The sequence below is a fragment of the Micromys minutus genome, assembly GCF_963924665.1.
Source record: "Micromys minutus genome assembly, chromosome: 19".
Lineage (NCBI taxonomy): Eukaryota > Metazoa > Chordata > Mammalia > Rodentia > Muridae > Micromys > Micromys minutus.
The window spans coordinates 16,099,267-16,110,779 of NC_137954.1; the positions used below are offsets into that span (position 1 = coordinate 16,099,267).

The 11,513-nt window shown below is 40.5% G+C and overlaps 1 protein-coding gene across 2 annotated transcripts in view; it reads left to right on the forward strand.

Annotated features, from left to right (window-relative positions):
- Positions 1–11,513, forward strand: part of CCNYL1 (cyclin Y like 1) — a 34,167-nt gene that overhangs the window by 19,764 nt on the left and 2,890 nt on the right. Inside the window, exons 6-9 of one of the 2 annotated variants that reach the window (XM_080932660.1) lie at positions 1,616–1,667; positions 3,027–3,146; positions 7,168–7,334; positions 10,439–10,601. In XM_080932660.1, the coding sequence (XP_080788786.1) occupies positions 1,616–1,667; positions 3,027–3,146; positions 7,168–7,334; positions 10,439–10,601 (502 nt within the window). The remainder of the gene's footprint in view (positions 1–1,615; positions 1,668–3,026; positions 3,147–7,167; positions 7,335–10,438; positions 10,602–11,513) is intronic. The other variant, XM_080932661.1, reaches the window with a different exon arrangement.

Sequence of the window (11,513 nt, forward strand, 5' to 3'; positions counted from 1 at the left end):
GCTGTAGAGTGCTTTTATTACAGTATTGAAGTGGATCTTCTGTTTAGAGTTCCTTGTTCTTAAGGCCCTTTAAAAAATCTCTAGTTACTGAAGATTCTAAACTTGCTGGTTTATATATAATAAAGTATAAAAATATACATTGTAACCAGCACAGGATTTTTCAAACTTGATCCTAATAATTTTTGTTGTGGAGTCTCCTCTGTGCATTGTTGGTTGTTTAACAATGTTACAATTGTTTGCTCCCATTGTCAGAGTCAAATTACAGCAAAGAACCATGTTGTTAACTTAGTTTTTGAAAAATGACTTTTAAAACTGAAAAAAAAAACATCATTTGCATTTTTATAAATTTTATAAAATGTAGGACTTGGTAGAAAGACAAATAAATTTTCATGTTTCTCTCTTTCAGTTTGTTTTAAAGAAGCAGGAAACTAGTCCTCTCTCATATTCACTTGAGGGAAAGTTATTTTTAAAGCTTTCAGTGCTTTTTTTTTTTAAACTTTCTGATTCTTTGTGAGTTTCACAGCATGTCCCCACTTCCAGATGTTTCGATACTCTCTAGTACTACACTCAAGCTCCATAAGGATGTTTCATTTACTAATAATGGAGTGTTGTACTTCTCTGAACCTTCACGCTGTACTCATTGAGCTATGCCTATATAAAAAGTGAGGAGACATGATTTTCTGGTCCTGTGGAAAATAACGAATCACCCTTTTTTATAATGTTAGCATAAAGTGTGAGCACAGAGAAGCTGTAAGACATGTGGCGGAAGGCATAGGGCCCAAGCTTGGCTTTTACAGAGCTTTACAGCTTGAAGTTTATCATGACAAATGATGTTTTCCTCAAAGTGACAGGTCACTACATGCAATTTTGATAGTATTTGTAGTTTCACATAAAAATGATATTCTGAAACAAGGGGCTGGTTGAGGTCACAATAAATTACATTCAGAATATTAAAAACAGAAAAGTTAGGATTTAGTTATCCTGCTTCATCAAAGACATAGCAAGCACAGCCGCAGGCTCGTGCCCTGGGAGGGAGTGCTGGCAGAGCGGGCCATGCGGGGTCAGTTCTCTCAGGCTTGCTCTCCCAGTCAGCACCACGTGCAGTGCAGCCGTAAGAAGCGGGCAGTGTTCCATATATATGATGCACAGTTTTAGAGCCCGAGTGCCTCCTGCTCAGGGACTCTCCTGAGTCCATGACCTCAGAGAATTAGTGCTTAAATAAGTGAACTTTGTTTGATGAACTTTTATACACACACACAGAATAGTAAAGGGGGCAGCTAAGTTTTAATTCGTACTATTTATAAGAAGCAAGTGTATAACTTAAAAAAAATACAGAGAATTAAAGGCAGAAACCTGTGAAGTATAAATGTTCACATTCATTGGAGTTGTAAATTGTGCTGCTTTTTGTGAGAAGGAAGTGTGACCCGGTTACTGGCTCAGCTGGGCTTGTCTGTGCTGTACAGGCACACTGACTACAAAGATGCCACAGGACTGAATAAAAAGGTTTTAAAACTGGAATCCAGGAGAAACTGTAAAGCGCTTGCATTGTCGGTCTCGCCCTCCATCCAGCAGTTGTTAACTAACATACTAAATATCCCCGTATTACGTTTCACAGAGATGCAAATAGATCCCTGGACATTTTTGATGAGCGGTCACACCCTCTCACAGTAAGTGTCTTTGGCCTTTCTTAAAGTCGGTATTTTTGTAGAATTGTGTTTACTTCATGTCTGGTTGCTGTACAGCTGGTCACTATGAGAAAACTAGTCCCTCTAGCTTGCGTTAGGAGTGCAGAGTAACATGAGCTACGGGAAGTAAATGTATTGTTTTAATGGAAGATTCAGCTTTTCAAAAGATAATCTTCAGCAGCATCAAGTAGTATAAATATTTGTAAACAAATCCAAAAAATATGTAAAAAAATTTTTAAAAAGAAATTAGGAAACTTTAAATCAGTTAAAATGTCATAAGCCATGTGTGGTTTTGGGTATATCTGTAATTTTAGCCCCTTGAAGGCTGAAACAGGATAGTGATTTGAAAGACAGTCTACATGGTAAGAGCAGTATAGTAAGATCCTAACTTGAAAAACAACCAAAGAATCTATAAAAGTTTAAGAAGTCACTTCATCAGACATATGCTGATTGATACTTAAGAGGCACATGTGCTGTTACATGGTTATGAGAAACTAAAAATATTTTGGGGTTCTTTTTCAAAAGTATATTGCAGACAAGTATGATTTCAGCATTAAAAAAAAAAACCCTCCTGGGTAGGAAAATGGAAGAGTATATATAAAATTCCTGAGCCTGTGCTTGTGTGTCCCTTTAATAAAGGATGGATGGGTATGAATTATAGCCATATATTGCTTAATGGTGGGTACATCCTCAAATATGTATTAGGTGATTTTGTTATTCTTCAAAAACTGTAGAGTACTTGATGTAAGATGACTATAGTAAGATGACTCATAGATACTTTATAGAACTGGTATTATATATTTAGTTAATCATTGCCTGAAAATGTCATTCTTGCCAACTGCCTGTAACATTCCACACTGTTCATATTGAGAAAAAGTGAAAGTCACTGGCATGGTGACACACACCTTTAACCTCAGTACGCAGGAGGAAGAGGCAGGAGGACCTGTCTGGATTTCAGAACAGCCTGATGTACAGACACAGTTAGGGCTTAAAAGTGAACCTGCCTCAAAACAAGCACACAAACAAAATATGAAATAAGCCATACTACCCAGGCCAACAAGATGGCTCTGCAGGTGAAAGCCCGAAGATCTGTGCTTGGCCCCCAGTACTGTAAAGGACTGACTCCTAAAGTTGTCCTTTGACCTCATGTGTGCACTGTGGCTGTACCACATATTTACAAAAGCGTACACAATGAATGCTGTAAAAGCAGCCAAACTACCCAGTTAAAATTATCTTCAGGAACAGGTGAGCACAGTGTGGAGACAGACCCAGGGATTCTTAAGAATACTTTAAGATTTCCTTCAGTCATTACTTATATTGTTTTTTTTTTTTTTCTTTCAGAGAGAGAAAGTTCCAGAGGAGTACTTTAAGCATGACCCTGAACACAAGTTTATTTACAGATTTGTTCGTACCCTTTTTAGTGCTGCACAGCTGACAGCGGAATGTGCAATAGTGACATTGGTAAGTTATTCCTTTCCTGCCAAGCTTCATTAGAAAGCCTGCACCCAGACATGTTTAATCCCTGAAATTATCATTAAAAACTTTCATAAGAACCTTTTGAAGGAATGCAAAGACACAATCTTAAATTTAACAGTCATTGTGGTTTAAAATGTTACCAGTGCCTTTATTATCACAAAACAATTGCTACTAAAGGCAGTAAGAGAGCATTCTCCCTTCATGCCTTAGTACACACATGCAGGCATATTGATGAGCAGGAGTGGGAAGCAATAACAAACCCAAGTGGTTCACCAATACGATCCGATGCAGTTTAAGGCTTATGCCAGGCTGTGTTCCCCAGGTGCTTCTGTTGTATTACTGTCCGCTTCTCTGTTCCTTGGATGCTGGGTGCTAATCCACCTCTGCTGATTACTTATTTCTGCCTATGAAGTTTCCCAGGATTACAGTAGTAGTTCTTAGAAAGGCTTTGTGAACTTGCTAAGCTACAGGTATGTGCTTATCTTTGTTATCCATTGAGAAGGCCTATAGAAAGACAATTGTTCTGAATAATGCATGTTGTTCTAGTGGTTAGGATTTTATTGCCCCTGCAACAAATGCATAGTGAAAAGACAAATGCTTATCCCTGAGGAAGGATGACTACCTATTTCTTTAGCATCCAATTAGACTCTGAAGCAGAGACATGTGCCATGTTCTTGATCAGAATCTCCCTGTGGACACTAATGCTGTGAAAGAAATTGGGCTGGAAAGAGAGGTAGGGAGGTCTTTGTGAGGGAAACTGTCATTCCTGGAAGAACAGAATGGCCCTGCTTGCCCCTTGAATATCCAAGACTGCAGAATGGATTTGAGTCAAGAGGTAAAGAATTAAAAATATTTGTTGAAATGCAGAGAATATTAGCAATAAAAATGAGCAGCCAGCCCTCACAGATCTATCTTCAGTGTTTGAGAGACAAGTCTATAGGGTAGGAGGCCAACATACCAGGAGGAAATGCAGGAATGAGTAATAAAAGGCAAGATAAGACACTCCCATCATGGCAAATGCTGAGAGAGGCCATAGTGTATACACCCTGGGCAGCTGCTCCATTCCACTTGTAGCAGCAGGGCAGAGACGAGAGCACATAGGACAGAAGTCTTGCCTTGAGAATAGTCCAGAGAATAATAAGATCATGGGTGTTTTTGCAAATGTCTATTTCAGGCCATTGCTTTTGTCATGAAAATTAAGCATGGTAAAGGGTTCATGAGTGACCAGAAGAGTTTTGGTTTTAGATAAGTAAGCAGAAGACAGTAGTGGGAAACACTAAAAACAATCCACGCTACCGCTGGCAGCCCGGCAGACAGGCCTACCTGTTCTCATCTTGGCAGGCTCTTTAACCTGGAGCTCTGAAATCTCTCCACCTGGCTTGCTAAGTTTTTGTGGCAGATTGCTAGCACCCCAACTCCATGCTTCCAAATTCCCACGGCTAGTTGGGGTGCACTTCTTGCAAACCCACACTTTGCCATTGTACCTTTCTCTATGGAACTCAGTTGAGTCACCTGTGAAGGAAAACACCATACAAACTTAGTTTAGAATTAACGGAACAAAATCGCTGGGTGCAGCAACTAGCTAGCATCCTAAAAATAAGCTAATGTAAGGTGCAGATCCTCCGGTAGCGGGTCCCAGTGGGTCTGCCACCTGAACTGGGGACCTTCACTACCTACATTTTGTCTCCATCTCCTCCTCCAAAAGCCAAGTCTCTTTTCCTGCCTCCCCCTCCTCCTCTCTCTGACCCAGAAGTTCTACCTACTTCTTGCCCAGTGATTGATCCCCTGAAATCTTTATTCATTAGGGGAATGTTCTGCCACAGAAGACCTTAGAGAAGTGACATTTGAACAAAAACCGTACTACAAAGAGGAAGCAAGAAACTTTGGTATTATAGGCAGTGGAGACCAATGGTTTTCACCCTGTGGGTTGCAACCTCTCAGCAAACCACTATCTCCAAAAATATTTCACATTGTGATTCATAACAGTAGCAAACTTAGAGTTATCAAGTAGCAGCAAAAATAATTTTATGGCTAGGGGTTTCCACAACATGAGGAAGTGCATTAAAGGGCCTCAGCATTAGGGAGGTGGAGATCCTTTGGGCAAGACTGATGCAGGAGCATTCCATGTACTCAAGGAAAGGAGGATGGCCATGTGGTGGGAGAGGACTAAAGGAAATTAGCAGGAAGGAGATACCAGGGTCATTCTCACAGGGAAGAAGTTTCAGGTTGGTTAGTAACTTTTGGTAAGTCTTGAGCATGGGAAAAAGTGATAACCTGTTTTTGGAGAGAGAGACTATAACTGGAGGTCAGAATAGAGGCAAGCGGGACGTTAGGATGCCGTATGATGATATAGGCAAGCAGTGAAAAGTGCGCAGGGTAGAGACTTGTTAGATTACCGATGAAGATAGCAAGAACAGGTGCTACTGGCCGACTGGAGTAGGATAACAGTTTGGGCTTCTACAGCCAGGCAGGTGGAGCAGTGAAGTAAAAGGGCCTGGGACTGTAAGTGAAGGCACTCATGAGCGGCCTGGCAAGAACTGTTTTAGAATAGTGGTAGCAGTCAGAGGCAGAAACAAGTGGGCTGGAGGTGGGATGGTATGTGTGTTATCTGCTGCTGAGCTGAGCTGAACAGAGCAACCAGACATTTACATTGAATAATCTCTGGAAGGGGGAGAAATTAAAAAAAAAAAAAAAAGGCCGTTTGGGGGAAGAATGCTGTGCACAGTGGGTGGAGTCAGACCCACAAAACAGAAGCATAGGCTCCGATTTGAGTGAAACAGAATCCTCACTGTGCCCTCACTGACAGAACAGTGTTACTAAGCACCAGTATCTAACATACATGGCAGAAAAGGGCAGCAAAGGTTTGTCTGTGCTCTCCTGCTCTCCGTCTATTTCTGGAAGAACCAGAGGTACCCTGAGAAAAAGATTCATTCCTCAGATATTTGAGAGTGCCAAGGATGGGGGGCTGCAGGATCATCTCATAGAGAACATGTAATATTTGGCAGACATTCAGGTTTGGAAAAAACTTGAGTTTGAAGAACATTACAAAATCTGAGCCATTAGTCTAATGATCTTGAAAAAGTGATTATCTCTTAAAGTAAACTCCTTTCTTGCCTTTTTATCTTGATAAAAAGCACTTAATACCATATATGGGCTGCCTTCCACAACTGAACTTGGCAACTGGTTTCTACCAGTTATAGATCATAAATACTTGTTAGGGAGCTTCTCTTGCCATTCTCCAAACAAGACTGTTTGCATTAGCATTTACATTGTATTTAGTATTGTCACTAATCTAGAGATTCTTTCAAACATGGGACTGAACACATCATAGTCCTCAAGAGACTGAAACAAGCATAACATGAGTTCAGGGCTAGCCTGAGCTGTATAGTGATGCCTGTCTCACAAAGCAAACACTCATGATCCGCCTGTTTCAGTCTCTGGAGTGATTAAAGGCAAGGGAATTAAGTTGTAGATTATGTAAGAGAGAAAATGGCTTCTTAGGAAGTGAGAGTGGAGAAGGGGAAATAATTGTCTGCATCCTTGGGTGCAGGTGGCTCTGTAATGGCACTGTGCCTGTGGTGCTGTTCTACCCAACAGCCACTGGGAGGCACTCTTGTCATAGTTCCACACAGGGTTATTGTGAACTGGAAAAGGTTTAAATATTCTCAGGGTGGCTTGGATTTTATACATTTAAGCCTAGCATTAGCATGCCTGTAAAATTACATGGAGACACTTGGGTTAATGAAAAGCCTGATCTTCACTGGACCTGTTTGCTGCTCTGCAAGCATGAAGATGACACCAATATCACTCCCTCTCCAGGATGCCCTTTAATAAGTGACATGGGCGGGTAGGGCAGCAGAGATGTCTTGACTTCAGATCTGGCCTCTTGCAGAGGTAGAGCAGAGTCTCTGTAGCACACTGCCTAATGAAACACAGAGGAGGCCTGTCATCCACACATTCAATACATACCCTGAACTAAATCAAAGATCACTACTCTATTCTGCAGGTTTACTTAGAGAGGCTCCTAACTTATGCTGAGATCGACATTTGTCCAACCAACTGGAAAAGAATTGTTTTGGGAGCCATTCTTCTTGCCTCCAAGGTCTGGGATGATCAGGCTGTGTGGAATGTAGACTACTGCCAGATCCTCAAGGACATTACAGTTGAGGACATGTGAGTATGGCAGGTTCCGTAGTGGTTTCCTCACCACTTTTCTAGAACTCTTTATTTGCTACAATAAAGTTTTACATAAAACTTGAAAGACTGCTTTTAAAGGCTGTTTAAAACTCTTGTTTAAAGTTTTTAAAACTTTCCACCATGTATGTTGTTTTGTTAACAATGTATTTCTGTTCAGAAGAACAAGTTAACTAAGCACTACTCAGACAGTGGAAGTAGACGTAAAGCTCTACATTCTTACATCCAGCTTTATAGCGGTTCCTAACTTCCATCATTGATGGGTAGGTCTGGATATAGTGTGTCCAATAATGTGCTTGATAGATGATTTTTGTGGTTTGCTGACCCTTGCAGACAGCATAGCACAGCATATATTTTATTACTTTAAAGCCACCACTTCTCCCTCTTTAAAGGGTATATGTCTGTTTTTTTGAAGATGTCTGCCTGTATTCATGTCTCAGAGCATCTAGACTTCTGTAAGGCTTAGCTTGAGCCTAAATTATTCATTGTCTGTTTACTTTTGCCACCCCCCCCCCTTTATTCTGAGCATTTATAACAAACTGAGTTTTACAAAAGTAAAAGTTTTACTCCTCTGCATGTGGAGTGTTTTTTGTTTTTAGAGATGGTCTCATGAACCAGAAAGCTCTCCAGGATTCCTCTCAGAGGCATCAGTGGGTTCTGAGCACACTCAGCACTTGCCCAGTTACAGCAGCTCTGTGCTGGCCCCAAGCTCACTGAGAGCAGAGCCTTAGTGATGGCCACTAACATGGGGCTCATGATGTAAAGGGCAAGACTGTGGAGTTTGCAAGCAGGATGCACACTGGAGAGGCTTCCAGCAAACTCTGAAAGTGCCCACTTGACCGTGAAAAGTCACTTTGTGGATAGCACTCAAGAAATAGTATAGTTATGAAGAAACTCCTTGATTATATTGAACACCATAGGAAGATCAAGGTACGAGGGTAACAGAAGTTACCCATTTCTGTAGTTAGGACTGTCAGTCAAAATTACCAAACTGCTTATAACTAAAGTAACTAAGAGACTGGTTACAACAACTGGAGTGTTTGGTGAAAATGCTTCTTACATAAGTGGTTGCTGCACTGGTAGCAATCTTAGCAAAGGATATGACAACAAAAGAATCTGAAATAAATAGACACTTGTGAGTTACAGAGGCCAGAGTGACCGGTCGCTGTGTCAGTCCTCTACAGATTGGCTCCTGGAAAAAAAGCAGCGTATGACAGCTGAAAATAATCATACCGCATGTAATAGCTGAAAATGTCTTCAAGCCAGGGGCTCTCGTTGTAGTTGTAAGATCAGAAAAGATTCATAAAAATGTTTAGATTTCCCACACATGAACCCACTGCAAGGGCAGTGGTGGCAGGGCTGAGGCTCTGGTACTCACAACCCTTTTGTTATGAACAGAGAAACACCAGGAGCCGTGTTCCTGACAGTCACCTTTTGTTTATGATCTCTGCCAACCAAAGAGCATGACAACAAGGTTAATACACATTTGTATTTCCCCTGCTGTTGTTAGAAATGTGTCTATCATATTTTTCTTAAAACTTTCCACCATGTATGTGTTTTCTTATAATGTATTTCTGTTCAGAAGAATAAGTTAACTAAGCAGCTGCTGCTCAGAAAATGTGCTATGCCTATAAAAATGGTACGTCATTCAGACATGTGAAAAAAAAAAACAGAAGGTGCACATTCTTTTGGCATAATGCTTTTTTCTTCAGTGATTAAACCTCTATTAATAGACATGCTAATCCTGTAAAGGACTGTATTTTAACACAGTTAAAATGTATTAGTAGAGAACTAGAAAAGGGATAGTGAAGTATGTTTGTTCCAGTAGCAAATTAAGTCTTGATTACCTGATTATCAAAACATTATCTGATTTACATTTCTATAGGCTTATTGCCATATGAACAGGAAATTAATTTTGGAAGTAGGCTGTTTAGCTTCACTTTCAGCAAATGAGAAAGCCACATTTTCTACTTTCCATACAGAATGTCAGATACTTTTTAAGGCACCTAGCAAAAATAAATAAATAAGTAAATAAAACTTAGAATCAAGAAATTAAGTATGTTCTGAACTAAGCCTCGGTCATTTTTGCTTGAGTATTTATAATTTCTCTGTAATTTCTAGAGAGGCTTGTGACTGGTCAGGTGTACTCTTTTAAGTTGTAATGTTTATTAAGCCTTCAGCAAGGTCACAGCCCCAGAGCCGCTTTCAGCCCTGTCCACAATTCCTACTTCAGTAAGCTTTCTCCTGTGTCCCAGCTAGGGCAGCCAGTGCTTGGGGATTTACTCCCTGGTCCAGTGCTTTACTAGATGTAGTATACCAAAGTGGGTTTAGTGTAGCCAGGACATCTCTTTGATCTCTTTGCTTTCCAAAATTTAAAATGAGTATCTTGGTGGTCATATAGCAGTTTGTTACCTTAGTGCAATATTAAGGTGAGCAGAAGCATGGTTTATGCCCTTTGACATAGCCTCCTGTGCCGGGGCAGGGGGAAGGGATTTTCTTTCCCATCCAGTGTAGCTTATTTATTTATTTATTTATTTATTTGAGATGAATCCTTGTTGCCTCAAGAGTTTTTCCCCCTCAGAGATAATAGCGAAGCTCTCGATGGATCCATTTGTTGCCGTGGTGATGTGCCCACTCCTTTTGTTGGCGCTTCTCTACTTCAATAAGCCCCTTCCTGTTATCAGCCCGGTGAAAATGTCTGCAAGTTCTTCAGAGCTAATAAACAGCATACATCATTCCTTTCATCTGCTCACTATAGCAGGCCTTGTGAGTGAGCATGGAGCATGAATCGTACAGCTGCACTAATGGAACTCTAAAGAAAGAGCCTGCAAGTCAGCAACACGAGCGCATGAGAGGGCTGGAACCTTTTCCCTTTCACCCAAGCTCAGAGCACTGGGATGTAGAAAGGACCACGAATAGTGGACCTTGTCTGAGCATTAGTATATTAATCCAGCTGGGGAGCCTTCACTTGTTCCAAAATAGGATTTAGAGCTATTCTCAGAGATCTGAATGATTCTTTTAAAGCTAGCCCAGTTGACTAAAATTGTCCCTATGTGAGTTTTGATATGTTTCTCCTCCTCCAGGAATGAGATGGAAAGGCATTTCTTGGAGCTACTCCAGTTTAATATTAATGTTCCTGCCAGTGTTTATGCCAAATACTACTTTGACCTTCGCTCCTTAGCAGATGACAACAACCTGAATTTTCTGTTTGCTCCTCTCAGCAAAGAAAGAGCTCAAAACCTAGAGGTAAGGCTGCATTCAGTAAGTGGGGTTTTCTGCCAGCCACCTGGCCAACATCTGTGAAGACAATAGAAACCTTTAAACTACACATTGAAGAGGTTATTATCTCTTTGCATCAGATTTTCTGGGTCTTTTGTGGTTCCTACAAGTATCTACATTATATAGAGGGGGAAATAATGCCTCCTCTGATCATAATTCAGAGTCATTTAAATCAAATGTTATATAGTTTTAATAGTTTCCCTATTGATGGGTTGGAGAGATGGCTCACCAGTTAAGAGTACTGAATGCACTTCCATAGGACCCAGGTTCAATTCCCAGTACCACATGGCAGCTCACAATTGTCTTTTAATTCCAAGATCTGACATTCTCACACAGACATACATGCGGGCAAAATATCAATGCACATAAAATAAAAATAATAGTTCTGTATTGAAGCTCTGTATTCCCATAATATCTTGAAACTTCTTGAAATAATATCCTTAATCACAACTCTGCTGCAGTTGACTCAGTCGACAGTTTGTCAGAGTTTAGATGCCATGACTATATTAGACAGCATTAGGGGCTAAACTGAGACCTATGTTAAGAGTGGTGATGGGGGCCAGAGAGCTGGCTCAGAGATTGAAGAGTGCTTTCTACTCTTCTAGAGGATCTGAATTCAAATACCAGCAGTCACATCCAGTGCGTGTAACTGGAGCTACATCCAGTGTGTAACTCCAGCTCTGAGGGATCAAGTACCTTCAGATGTTCATGAGTAGTCCTCCCCCTCCTCCCTACTATAGTCATAAATAAAAATGTTTTAAACATGAAATTGGTAACTTATATAAGGCAAAATAATATTTATGGCCTAAAATTTTTAGTAAATTTAAATTAGTAATAATAAAAACTAGTAAATAAGTCACATTGATTCACATAGTCCTT